This window comes from Fonsecaea monophora (genome assembly GCF_001642475.1).
Source record: "Fonsecaea monophora strain CBS 269.37 chromosome Unknown Scaff53, whole genome shotgun sequence".
NCBI lineage: Eukaryota > Fungi > Ascomycota > Eurotiomycetes > Chaetothyriales > Herpotrichiellaceae > Fonsecaea > Fonsecaea monophora.
Window position 1 is genome coordinate 32,564 of NW_019173984.1, and position 13,293 is coordinate 45,856.

Below are 13,293 nucleotides of genomic sequence, written 5' to 3' on the forward strand. Positions count from 1 at the left end.
TGGAAAACAAGACTCGAGACTACCGTGCGCGAAGGGTTAGGCGCTGACCGGCAGCGCAAGGGCATCAGAATGAAGGACATAGGGCTTTGAGAAGGGGATGAGAAGGACGAGAAAGGAACACCCGCAACAATCAACTACATGGAAGGCGGCCCAGAACAGAAGAGCAAGGACATTGCCATATATCTTGGTCGAGGGATGGGAAGAATCAACAATTTTGATCCGAACCGAAGCGAGGCTGTTCAACAAACTCGCTGGGAAGCCACGCTTCAGAGTTCTAGTTTTCTGGTCTCATTACGCCTCGAACCTCGCAGGTTACACAACCCCTCTGCCCCTCCTTTTCAATCGTGGTGACTTCCTGAACCTCGTCAGAGACGTTTTGCTTGAAAAGGACAGCGACAAGTGTAGCTCGATTGCGTTTGTTTTCTGCCACCAGAACAGATCCCGTTGACCGCCTTTTGAACCAAAATGTCTGACAAGGTTGACCTCTCCTCCCTTCGAGGCCGATCTATTATGATTCTAGGTGGGTGATTTGGTTCAACTCCTCAACCTTCTGAAGCTCTTTGCACTTTGACATTGATTGTGCTGATATGCCATCAACACATCTGCAGGCGGAGCTTCAGGATTAGGGCTTGCCATGGCCAAACGTTTCGCTCATGCAGGCGCCCACATTACCATTGCAGACCTCAATATCGAGGATGGCACCCGTGCGGTCGCGGCTCTCCAGGTGCAAGGCCTCTCCGCAATGTTCGTCCGCTGCGATGTGACAGACCATGTCAGCTCTGTGAAAGCTTTTGATCACGCACTTCAGAAATCACCAAACGGGACCATTGATGTTACAGCTTTGATTGCGGGCGTCATGGGCGAGGCGGGTAGTCTCGTTGACAAAGTCCTAGACGCCAAATCCAAGAGATGTCTCACTCCGCCTGAGCTACGCCATTCGGCTTTGGATGTTAATCTTCTTGGGATGTACAAATGTGCGTATCTGGCTCTGTGGTATATGACGGTTGAACCACGCCAGCCTCGTGAACAGTTGGAGGCAGAAAAGTTCTCCAAGTCGCTCATTTTTGTGAGTTCGACTGTTGCTTACACGGATGTCGGGAATTTTGCAGATTACCATGCTTCCAAGTGTGAGTACCGTCCTTTTTCTTTCTGGGGGAGCAAAGAGACAGAACACACATTGGGGCACAACGGAAACCGAGACTTTCCCGAAGATTTCAGGTATTGACGTCAACATTTCTCTGCAGTCGGCGTTCGTGGTCTTTTCCGTGGTCTACGCCACGAGACGCCACGCCTTAATGTCCGCACAAATTGTCTCGCACCCTACTTCATGCGCACGCCGATGGTCGAGAACGCACTGGATACGTTTGCCGCGGCAGGAATGGGACCGGGAAAAGGGTTTACCTATGTGGACATTGAAACCGTGGTTGACGTGGCGGGTCGGTTTGCGGTTGATGAGAGCTTGCATGGACGGGCCATGGCGATTCTACCAGACCCAGAAGGCTTCGTGGATTTGAAAGATGACGAGGAGGGACTGTGGGCAGGGGAGGTCTTCAAAATGGTTCAAGAGAAGAGAAGGGCAGCAGGGGATGTGATTTAGAACGCACATACACGGTTTGGTCGGGATAGATGGGCCGTCTCAAAGTTCTTGGGGGTCGAAGCCAAACGCTCTTGGGGTCAAGGAGGGCACGCGGGTATCGAAATAGCAGAGCCTGTTTCTGCAGATGCGTTGTATCAAGGTGTGGCCCAAGTGCTAGGTCACGGGGCCACCAGCCAGACGGGCCAGCTCCACAGGACATAATATGTTATGTATTTGTGTCCTTGTCCACGTGCCTTATACCCATGTACTTGGATATGTTGGCCCCTGGGAGTGTATCGTACTAGTATGGAGGATGTATGTACTCACTGTAGGATGGAAGATGTAATTAGTTTGTACCTCGGCTAAACTCGCAGAGCTAATATTCTCTACACTGCCTACTTCCCATCGAGCCATGTCCCTGACAAGTACTCGGACCTCCCCACCCAACTCACCCGACCCGGAGGATGAACTCCGCAGGTGTGTAGGTACTGTACTGAGTCCATGGGTTATCATCCCTCTATCTGTCACACAAGTACTCGGTAGACTTCTCCTCCTCCTCAATCTAAACGAGTTTTCTTGTTTGTTTTTTTTCGAGCTACAAAGGAAAGAGAGGAAAAAAGTCCGGGAAGGAACTTGATAGGGAGAAGAGGAAACAAGGACAACAAGCATCCCCGCACGAGATATTGGTGGATTCGGTATAATATTCGGTACAGAAAGAACATATAAATCGTACCAAGTACCAAGGAACCAAGAATCTTCTTTGCATGTTGTTTGAGTACATACTCGATACATCCCTGCCTATCGATTGATCGATCAAAACTACCATATCGACCTACCTACCTACCTACCACTATTGACCGGGTCCATACATACCTCGGCACCACCCACCTCGACCCTTTGAGAAAAGTGGAAAAGGACACGGAAAAGAAAACCGGCAACGGAGATAGCTAAAAAGCTATTGAATAGCAGGGAGCGAGAAAGAGAGAGAACCACCCTTCCCAACCCCCTCTCACCCTCCCGGAAAACCAAAGCAAAGATATGTCATCGTACCCCTCGACGCTGAGCAAGCCGCCTCCACCGCTGCCGGAAAAGGTTGTCCTGCTATTCCCGCAGCCGTCGGTGCTGGTGGTGGTGCTCAACAACCCGCGCGGGCTCAACTGCCTGTCGATCGCGGTGCACTGGGCCCTGCACCACCTGCTGGAGTGGTACGACGGCGAAGGGTCGCTGCGGTGCTGCGTCGTGACGGGCCAGGGGCGGGCGTTCTGCGCGGGCGCCGACCTCAAGGAGTGGAACGACTCGAACGCGCGGCGCGCCGAGGGCCGTCAGGGCGGCGAGCGCGTACTGCCCAACAGCGGGTTCGGGGCCGTGAGCCGCCGCGCAGGCAAGAAGCCCGTCATCGGTGCGGTCAACGGCCTCGCCTTTGGCGGCGGCATGGAGATGGTCGCCAACATGGACTTGGTCGTCGCGGCCAAATCTGCCACGTTTGCCCTCCCCGAGGTCAAGCGCGGGGTTGTCGCACTCGGCGGCGCCCTGCCTAGACTCGTGAGGACCGTCGGTAGGCCGAGGGCCATGGAGATGGCCCTGACCGGACGCACCGTCTCGGCCGCCGAGGCGAGGGAATGGGGCATCGTCAATGCCGTGACCGACGACGCCCCCGTCGACGCCGACATCCTCGACAGGCCGGTCGTCAAGAAGGCTCTGGAATATGCCACCGAGATCTGCAACAACAGCCCCGACAGCGTCATCATCACCCGCGCGGGTATTGTCCAAGGTTGGGACGATGGGAGCGCCGAACATGCCACCCAGACCACCATCGACATTTATTCGACCAGACTTCACGAGGGAGAGAACATCCACGAGGGCGTCCGGGCATTTGTAGAGAAGCGGGCTCCAAGATGGGTCCCAAGCAAATTGTAGCGAGCGCAAATAAGATTCACTTGTAAAGAAGTTGGATTATCATCATAGCCACTTTTGCCTTCATGGATTGAAACAGTGAAATGAAGCTAGCTACCTGGAACACGGTGCCGGGTAATAGCAAACAGAGGACTTGACCACAGATTGAATCTGCTTTGACATTGTTCTCTGCCTGTAAAGCATAACACACGAGTCATGACTGCACACTAGGAGTGGATTTCCTCGAATTTCCAGTCTTCGCCCACCATGCACCCCGCAATCATTCTTCAAGATACTGTCTCATACAATTGCGTGTGAGAAATACTGGACCTTTTTAAGAGAAATCACCCTCGAAGCACATCATCTTGCGAAAACTCCAGTGTTGATGTTGATTTGCGCAAAATTTCAAGACGCCAGTCAATCAGTCGAGAGCCATTTAGAGAGCCGCCTCTCAGCTGATATCAGACTGCCATTGACAACGAGCAAGGCTCATGTGTCAGAATGGTCAATGACCGCACGAGAGCCGACCCGTTTTCGTAGGTTGGGGGGTATCAATATGTGGGAGGTGGTGTGTCTCATGGTTACTATGCGCGTTGATGTTGAGGCATCTGTGGCATGCCGCCATACTGGCCGCTCTGGTTCTGCTGTTGCAGTTGTTGGTAGTACAGGGCTTGCTGTTGTTGTTCGGGAGTCATGCCATATCCAGCATGGGGAGCAGGTCGAGGTACGCCCGCAGCAGCAGGAGGCATGGATGGAACATCGTCAGGTGAGGCGACATCGTCAGCGGCGTCGACACCATTCTCGTTGCCGGAGGGTTCAGGAGCGTTCAAGCACGCCTAAAGCGCATGTCAGCACCAACTCACGATGGGATTTCAGATAGATAGACCTACCTGGATGAGATTCTTTCCTTCGGCCTTGGTGACGAGGGGTTGCAGTTTAGGAGTAGTGAACGTGTACACGAGCCCAGTCTCTGACACGACCAGCAAGAGAACTTGAGTGCCGGTGAGCACCGACAGTTCGTAAGCCTGAAGGATCAATCAACACCAGTTCCTGGTAATAAGTTCTTGTAGTGTAGGATGTGTCTTACCTTCTTCATGATACCGGCCTTTCTCTTGGAGAAGGTGATGTGGCGACGCGATTTATCCTGGATGAACTTGATCTCAATCTTTCTGCGTTCTCGGCCGCCTTTCTCGTCATCGTCATCATCATCCTCCCCGGCCATGGACGCTCTTGGTCGCTTGGTGCCTCGGGAGTCGACGCCATTGCCGGCAAGATCATCGCCGGGAGAAGGGTGCTCGAGGCTGGCAGTGGGATCGGTGATGTCCGCCATGATGGGATCGTATGGAATGGATCGAGTATGGTTATGTCTACCCCAAAGAAGTAAAGTGTCAATAGACGAAAGAGGAAGTCGGTGGACGGATAGAATACCTTTTAAGAAGTGGTGCGGTTGATTGGATCTCAGGCAGAGGCCGTGACTGGGGACGGGACTGAAGGTGAAATCGAGTGTTAGTGAATTGGACCGAGTGAATAATGACAAGACTCTGGGCAGCAGTGACAGAACAAGTGATATGGATCGGACAGACAGGTTGGTATAGGTGCGATATCACAGACACGTACTCGGCCCAAGTGCTGGAGCACGGGGTGCGGCAGCGCAGGTACCGCGGCAGGCAAATCCGGGGCAAACGGCAGGTAACTGGTAAGGGAGAAGACGAGGGTCAAGCTTTGTGGGCAGAAGGACGGATGTGCAACAATCAGTCTGTAAAGGGATAAAGAAGTGGGTTTGGGAATACAGAGAAGTAACCACTTTCTGTATGGGCTGAGATCTGGATAGAAAACGGTTTGGTGTGTGAGAAGGAGGGAGCTTCGGGAGGTCCTGAAGAAGGAAACGAAAGACAAAGGGGGGGGGGTGGAAGGGTGGAAGGGTGGAAGGGAAAAAGAGGGGCGGAGTCTTTCGGCAGAAGCAAAGGACGGCAAAATGGAGTAGGCTGGGCTAGCTTTCGGGGGGGCCTCGGTGGTATTGTGTAGGTAAGGTAGGTGAGGCAGGTGGGCGGTGCAGTACAGGTAGGTGCAGGGTATAGGTGGGTGAATGTGCGGTCGGTGCGTGGGAGGGAAAAGGTGGTCTGAGACTTTCTGGAGGCAGCGGTGGGAAAAAAGGTGGTGAACCAGAAGTGAGCGACTCAGCGAGTGAGCCTGTAGCTCTCCCGTGACCACCGAAGTGGGGAACTTGATGGGCGGGTCTTGGCGACGTGCAAGACGGAACCTGGGGGCCGTGAACCGGCTCGTCGCTCTCTTGTTCTCTTTCTCACCCAAGTCTCCACTTTTGCAGTCTTTTCTCTTTGGCAATTCGAGTCTGGCCCGGGGCATTGTGGGTGGGCAAGTGGATTTCCCGTTTTCTCTGGGCTTTGGTCTTTGCCAGGAAAAATCATGGCCAGCCACCCATGAACCGGTACGCAGACTCTCCCATATTGGTTTTGACAACGAGAGTGAGCATGGCCATATCATGACCATGATCGACAAGGCTCGACTGTCACGAAATACCGACGCGGGATTGTGAGAGTCCCCCTTCGATCGCGTTCACGGAAGAGCTTTGTCGTGGATATACTGTGCTCAATACGGGATGGTCGAAAAGGATGACCCTCGCCTTGTGGATAGAACAGGAAAAAAACGAAACAACTCAAAAAGAGAGGCGAATACCATAAGAAGACACACGTACCTTTTTCAGCCAGAAGCCAGGCGATAGGCGTCGAGAGTCAAGTCAGATTTGGATACGAATGTTGACGTTCCGGTGGTTGATCAGTCGATTTGATCTATTGAAGTCGAGGTCGGATGGATGGTATTTTGGTGGCTGGGCGAGTTCGAGGCTGGACTGCTGGGCTGCCAGGAATTCAATGGTCGCCCCGGGACACGCAGATCAAAGCAACAAGCTGCACAGCACAGCACTGTTTACACACAGCGTACAGCGTCAGATCTCTCTGGTGTCTGGATCTCGTCGAAGAACGGCTTGGAAAAGACCTTTGGGAAGGATGGGCGCCCCGTGAGACACACAGCGACAGGACAGTGGACAGTGGCAGAATGGAGGATGGACGAGAGAGGAAAGGGAGTCGGAAAGGGCATAGCGGCAGCTGCCTGCCTTTTGTAGACAGAGGCCACCTTGGGGGCCGCTTGGGGACCGCCCACTGCCACCCTCTGCCACCCAAGCATTTCTGGCAGCTACGGGCACGCCTGGACCATGATTGGACCAGGCCCAGAGCGGATCATTCTTTCCCCGACTTGTCTGGGTCCTTAGGTCCCTGGCCGGGCTCCCTACTCCCTATCGTACAACCTCGTAAGCCCTTTGGGGGTGCCCCAGTTGATGCCCGTAGTGGCTACAGGCTATCGCTATTCGGCGAGTGTCACTGGCTCAGTCCGGGCTAGAAACCCACCCAAGGAGCCATTTGCAACTAGGCCGACATGCTAGTTTGACTCCTGCGTCTCGGTAGCTGACTGACCACCATGCAAGTACGCAACTTATCGCACAAGTGCTCACCAGAGTCACCACGAGCACCACAAGCAACCACGAGTCACCAGCTCATGGGGAGATGAAGGTCTTCGAGAAGTCTTTTCAATCAAACAAGGAAAATATACCCCGGGTCCCGCCAACACCCAAAACAGCTTCTTGTCCCATGGATTTGTTATTTTCCCTTTTGATTTCATCTGCTGCCATTCCTGTTTCAGAGGAAATTCATTCCCTAATAACGCAATATTGCTATCCACCGCTAACGGTCCATCTCCCCTCTGTCTATCTCTATTTTCTCCCTCCCACTACGCCCACCCCCCCTCCAAAAACTCAACTCATCCACTCACAACTTGCCTGCGGTGCCCTGCTCCCTTACTAGCGCGATCCTCAGAGGCTGTTAGCTCTGAGATTAGCAACACCGTCGCGACCTTCCTAGTGGCCCAGCTGATTCATCACCGCCACCACCCCGTCACTAGCTGGTCACCACAAGTTCCGTCCCTCTCCAGCTTCCACTCCTTCCCACAAACATCCGTTTCCTACCAGTACTCGGTATAGCCATTGGGATGCCATGGGATACGTTGGATATGACGGAAAAACACAGTAAGCTCGCATATTAAAGAGTCAATGACATCGACCCGCGTGGCTTGGGCGTCTACGAGGAGGGTTCTCATATCCGCACAAATCCCATCCACTTCCTCCCTTATATCGGAGTGCACCGGTGTTGCCGGCGTTTGCTGTCATGACTCGTACCACCCCAGCCGAGCTCGTGTCCCAATCTGCCAGCGAATAACAGAAATCCCAGAGAACTGCAGAGAGCGTTACCAGAGGATCCTTCCAGAGTATGAGGCACAAATGTACATACGAGTTTCTCGTATGAAATGGAATCGCCGACCCACAACAGCCTCGTTCCACTTGACTTATTCATCAGCACACCATCATGGGAATCTTGTTCTCGGTACAGCACCTCATACACCATCAAGGTGGAATCTCCTTGCCGTTCCAGTCCCAGCATTTCCCCCGGCTACTTTCCTCCAACCCGTTGACGACGTCGATCAGCCTCTGTGCACTGAATTCGGGGCTGAACAGCTTTTCTGGGGGTGTACTGTTCCAAAAGTCCTTGCTTAGACTAGTCTTGACCGTTCCTGGATGCAGGCCGATGCACATAGCCCTGTGGCTGTTCTGCATTGACAAAAAAATGTCCGTGGATTTGACCAGTTGATTGACTCCAGCCTTGGACGCCCGATAGCTATACCATCCTCCTAATCGATTATCCGTAATTGATCCGACTCTGGCACTCATAAGTGCCAGTATAGCCAGTTTGGGTAATCCGTCGTCAACCAGCATGTTTGTTGACTTCCGTGGGAGGAAGACCGCGAAATGTTTCACTAGGATCATAGGGGCCAGCAAGTTGAGCTTGAGTGTCTCCAGCGCCGAGTCATATTCAATCTTATCTGGTGCCTTTTCGGGCCTCAACATGCCAGGCACCAACAGCCCCATGCGAAGATGAGCGTTCTTTTCGTTGGGTTTGTCATGGTATCGATCCTTGCAGTACCGAGCTAACCTGGATATTGAGGCTTCGGACAGCACATCGCACTCCTGCACGTCGAGGCGTGATGTTTGTGGTCCGGACAATTCCAGCGAGGAGAGAAGCCGCTCCTTGACGCCGGCCAGGTCTGTACGAGCCGTCGCAACAATGGGCACACTCGCAGGCAGCGTGCGAAGCAGGTGACGGGTCAAGGCGAACCCAATCCCTCTCGATGAGGGAGACACGAGCGCCCACGCCATGGCCTTGGCCAGTGTTTTGTCGTCGATGAATGCAGGTATTTGATTGAATGCGTGTGTGGTGCGGCTCCGGGTGCAGATCCGCCGTACCAGTGTTTCCTCGCATACCTTGTCAGATGTGTGCCATCATTTCAGACAATTTATCTCCCTTTTTTCGACATGTTGCGCGCAAATTCGGAGTAAACCAGCTGGTAGTAATCTCGATTTCTGGTTTCCTCATTCACAATCGACCTGATCTCCCTTGCTCATCCGGGAGAAGAGGCTATAAAGATCCGTCCGAGGAGAGACAGGGAAGTCACCAGTTAGACTATAGGTAACGATCGGTCCTAGGTAGAAAGAGGCTGTCTTTGTCTTTGTCTGTTTGCCTGTGTCCTGTCCTGCAGAGCAGAGAACTCTGCCAGCGCCCAGAAATGGTGGGACGTTGATGATGATAATCAATAGTGATGATGTCGACGATTCTCCCCCGTTCCCCCTCTTAAAATTTAAAAAAAAAAAAAACACCCCCGGAAACGTTACTACGCGTATGCATGCAAGACAGAACCTCGTTCAAGATACCTACCTAGGTAGGTATGTAGTCAAGGGGGTTTCTCGAAAAAGGAAAGCAGAAATCTTGGAATTCTATCCAATTCGTCATGTTTGGTCGTTATCTAAAATGTCAAGGCATTGAATGGTTTTATATATAAAACAGGCCCCCCCCATATCACCGCTGTCATCGCTCGCAATATCTCCCAATTGTCAATTGTCAATAGTGAGTGTCCAGGGTTTTGCTTTGCTTGCTATAGTTCGAAACTCCAATGTGGTCACAAAAGTCCTTTCTAGTAGCGCTGGTATGTAGTACACACAGAATTTCAACAAGAATCTCATGGCCATTCCACCTCCCTACCTTCGTTCTCATGACCCCGGGAAAAAATGTATTGAGGTCCCCTGTTCCCACTTCTCTCCGTTCTTCCCTAGCCCTTTGCAGGTCTCGGGAGGTCCACACACCTCTTTCTTACTCGTACACCAATCGTCCAAATGCGTTGCCTTTAGATAGGTCCAAATCCTCTCTTCTCATCGATCAGCCTGTATCGTTCCTTCTCCTTTCGATCCTTGATCAAACACAATGCAGCCAACAGGAGCATCATATCGACAGCGACAAATCCAAAGAATGTGGTAAAGACGACGTCCAAGAATCGATTCGCAAAGGTGCCAAAGGGGGTCATGCAAGGGCCCAGCCTTGCCGCCGTGGCTGCACTGGTACAAGTCTGGTCTTTGACGAACAGCGCGGGATTGCTGTACCCACAGCATTGGAATTTGCTCTGTAGCATGGTCTGAGTGGCGGGTGCTTGGGCGTTCCAGATGGGAGCGAGATTCTTCTTGGTTTGGAGGGTGGAGAACCAGATGTCCAGACCGATGGCCAGGGTAAGGACGGCAGCAACCACCACTCCCCAGGCATGGAATTTCAAAAAGGTGCGGTTGCGCCGCATGAAAAAGGCGGGAACAGAGAGGAGGAAGGCGATCAACATGATGACGGAGTTGACTATGCTCACTGTTGCAGTCCATAGTTAGTCTAAGATACTCGGGAAATCCAGATACGCAGGTGGGACTACCTGTAAGTGGGCAATTGTCGAGTAAGAGGTTCGACGCAATATTGTTGACATTGTTGTTATGCTTGATGTTCATGCGGGTGTACAGTGGGATGAAGAGATGGAGGCCCGCGCAGAGGAGGAAAATGACGTCGAAGACGACAAAGACCAGGAGGATTTTGTTCGCCATCGCCGTCGCTGTTGGATTCTTCAAGTCTCAAGGAATGTCAAGCGGTAATGTAAATCTGTTCTTCTGCGGTAAATGTAAAGAGTGTCGAAAGGAAAGGGCGAGACCGGCTCGAAGGACGCTGTCGATCTAGTCGAGCAGGAGGAAAAATGAAGCTCTAGAAAACGGACCAAGTGAATGTACGGGTAGTCGAAGAAAAGAGAGCAAAGTCAATTGAAACGCACAACGCGACAGATAAAGAGGAAAATACACGACGCAGGTCTAGGGAGACTCGAGTTTGTGTCAGGAGGGTTCGGTTGGTTGTGGTTGAAGCTCATGGTCGCAAGGGGGCGCATCAGGATACACAGGCGTTTCAGACTTGCTCCACTGAGGGTGCGTGTCCTCGATCTTTGTCCGTACCAGAATCCCACCTTATAATTCTCATTGAGAGGCCCTCGAGGGGTCAGCTTCTCTTGCATTGATTCTTCGACGCACATGCGCCGAAGAACGGCGAGACTGAAGACATTATTTAACGCAGTATGTGGGCGGATGAAAGGAGGTTGAAGGAGAAGATAGTTACAAGCGGAGACTGGAGAGTCAATTGGCATGGCGCAGTTTCGGTCACCGGCTCGGCATAACATTTATCCATAGCAATCCAGCCATCTCCTCGATCAACCTCCTGGGGCTTGATGGTGCTTCATACAAACAATCATCTAGAGGAGTTGTACATAGATGAGTTTCTTGTGGCATGCTTGCTGTTATTGTTCTCCTCCCGACAATCCCTCCCTCGCCGACATGACTATTTTTGTGCACGATTCCTCCAAATACCAACCAGTGAAGTTTGCCTCTGAACCTTCTTTTGAATATACCAACCCAAGTCCTCATTGTCCGCCTGGTTATACCGAATACAACCCTGTGTATCGTCCAATATATTGGGCCCTCGTCAATGCCTAAAAGAGAAAACTCGTCCTGGCGCCGCCTAATGGATCACTACCACCATCTCCCGGAAACAAAACCGCAGCACGACACCAACATCATGGTGGACTACCATTTCCTGTCCTTTGTGTCCTAGTGTACAAAGATTGCGTTATACATTAATTCGTCAGTGGACCGCGTCGCATATTGGCCGTCGATAACTGATGAAACGGGAATCGAGATTTAGCCCATCGTTCGACTCCCTGCCAATGACGCTGCGTCGATACTGGGCGAACCGTGTTCTTTTGTGATCATCATAGTTGGCCAGTCAAGCTGTTCCTGCCACGTATCCGGGATCGATTCCTTTACCGTCTCGAGCATGTACTTGGCCCATCCCTTGATGAACCAGTTGTCCTCATGGTGGGTCTCTCCCCAGTATATGAGAACACAATAGTGTGCAAGAATGACCATGGCCTCCGGCTGCTTCTCTGCCAGAAGATCAAGAAACTTGGGGGGTAGGTTGATCGGCCATACGAACGTTGCTAGAACAGTGCCATCGCCCCGGGTTTTTAGTAACGAAGCTTGGATAAAAGTGCTGAGAAGCGAGTGAATCGCCAGGTCGATAGCTTGCGCTGTCTCCTTGTCGTGGTCAGAGGAACTGCAAACCCGGAATAATTTAGTGATCTGATCGGTATCCGGAAATCTGTAGGCGGCAATATTGTCCATGTGTGCCATTTCATCTAGCAGCGGCTTCAGAAAGCTGGACCGGATTGTGTCATGGTGCATGTTCAGCACAATATTTGCGCCCCTCAATAGATAGAACCAATGTAGCACATCATGCGTAAAGTCTTCGGGTTTGTCTTTTGCACTGGAAGCAAACGCGAGCACGATCAGCAGGCAAGAGAAGGCAAAGAGTGCCTGGCAGTTAGTTTCGTCGACTCGGGCCAATGTTTCTTGAAACTCGGTCAAACCAAGGCTTTGATGCGTGGTCCCGATCAACTCATACTCGGCCTTTCGATCAGGAGAAATATGGGCAAGGTGGAAAGCTGAAACAGCTAGAATGCCTCGGAGAAGAAATTCGTGCTTCAAACCCAGCTTAACCGCATGAACCTGCCACAATGCCCGCGCTTCGGGAGTGTTGGCATTGGCCAGGTCGAGCGCGACCACACTGGTGAAATGATGCATCAACCGAAGGTCAGTCACGTCAAGATCAGTGCTCTTTTTGGTGCTGACCAGATCAGGCTGTTGAAACGGATCGACTATTGGCTGTGTAGGCGTTCGCTGCGAACAACTGATCGATCCCGCTTGACTCCCTTGCCTTCGGATGTCGGGTGTCGCGGTGCTGGGGGATTTGCTGTTATCGGGCGTGGCCGAAAAGTCGCAGTAGATTTGGCGACGTTCGCAGTTGTTACACACCGGGTGCACCTCATTGCACTGCAAAGCGAGATCAGCATCTCATGTCCTATGGCGAAGTGTCTTGTTCGAACATGCTGACCTTGATCCGCCGGACCTTGCATTGACTGCACCCATTCTTCGACTTTGTATGCGAACGTCGCTGGTTTTTGGGCGGCATGGGATACAGCGGATTACCAACAGCAGTTCAGACCGTGGCTGGGTGTTTTTCTGTCGCCGGTCATGACAACAAGAACAACATCGAGTTCGCGACGGTCTAGCTGACGGAGGGGGATAATTGTTTAATCGCAAAGTCATGCATAAGCCATTGGCTTACTATTATGGCAGGGGGGCCTCTCTAGATGGGCGCAGGATACAGATGTACGACGATAGTGTTATAGTAATAGCAAAGCAAAAAAAAAGCGATTGGGGAACGAGCAGGAGTCGATGGATGTGAGCGGGAACGGAATCCCCGAAGATCAGATCAGGCTCCAGAATTGCAGCAAAT

At 52.1% G+C, this 13,293-nt stretch overlaps 6 protein-coding genes across 6 annotated transcripts; 2 read left to right on the top strand and 4 right to left on the bottom strand.

Moving 5' to 3' along the window:
* Positions 1–634: 634 nt before the first annotated feature.
* AYO21_07116 (hypothetical protein) lies at positions 635–1,597 on the top strand (the record flags this gene model as incomplete). Its single annotated transcript, XM_022657073.1, has 2 exons — positions 635–1,127; positions 1,245–1,597. The coding sequence occupies 2 exons, from the start codon at positions 635–637 to the stop codon at positions 1,595–1,597; spliced, it is 846 nt and encodes a 281-aa protein (XP_022510562.1).
* A 1,017-nt stretch (positions 1,598–2,614) lies between these two features.
* AYO21_07117 (hypothetical protein) lies at positions 2,615–3,493 on the top strand (the record flags this gene model as incomplete). The annotated part of the gene is made up of 1 exon (XM_022657074.1): positions 2,615–3,493. One exon carries the CDS (start codon positions 2,615–2,617, stop codon positions 3,491–3,493), a length of 879 nt encoding a protein of 292 aa, XP_022510563.1.
* Positions 3,494–4,053: 560 nt separating this feature from the next.
* AYO21_07118 (hypothetical protein) lies at positions 4,054–4,799 on the bottom strand (the record flags this gene model as incomplete). Its single annotated transcript, XM_022657075.1, has 3 exons — positions 4,054–4,305; positions 4,360–4,494; positions 4,557–4,799. The coding sequence occupies 3 exons, from the start codon at positions 4,797–4,799 to the stop codon at positions 4,054–4,056; spliced, it is 630 nt and encodes a 209-aa protein (XP_022510564.1).
* Positions 4,800–7,940: 3,141 nt separating this feature from the next.
* AYO21_07119 (hypothetical protein) lies at positions 7,941–8,750 on the bottom strand (the record flags this gene model as incomplete). Its single annotated transcript, XM_022657076.1, has 1 exon — positions 7,941–8,750. One exon carries the CDS (start codon positions 8,748–8,750, stop codon positions 7,941–7,943), a length of 810 nt encoding a protein of 269 aa, XP_022510565.1.
* Positions 8,751–9,772: 1,022 nt separating this feature from the next.
* AYO21_07120 (hypothetical protein) lies at positions 9,773–10,502 on the bottom strand (the record flags this gene model as incomplete). The annotated part of the gene is made up of 2 exons (XM_022657077.1): positions 9,773–10,275; positions 10,337–10,502. The coding sequence occupies 2 exons, from the start codon at positions 10,500–10,502 to the stop codon at positions 9,773–9,775; spliced, it is 669 nt and encodes a 222-aa protein (XP_022510566.1).
* Positions 10,503–11,636: 1,134 nt separating this feature from the next.
* AYO21_07121 (hypothetical protein) lies at positions 11,637–12,966 on the bottom strand (the record flags this gene model as incomplete). Its single annotated transcript, XM_022657078.1, has 2 exons — positions 11,637–12,827; positions 12,889–12,966. 2 exons carry the CDS (start codon positions 12,964–12,966, stop codon positions 11,637–11,639), a joined length of 1,269 nt encoding a protein of 422 aa, XP_022510567.1.
* Between the last annotated feature and the right edge of the window lie 327 nt (positions 12,967–13,293).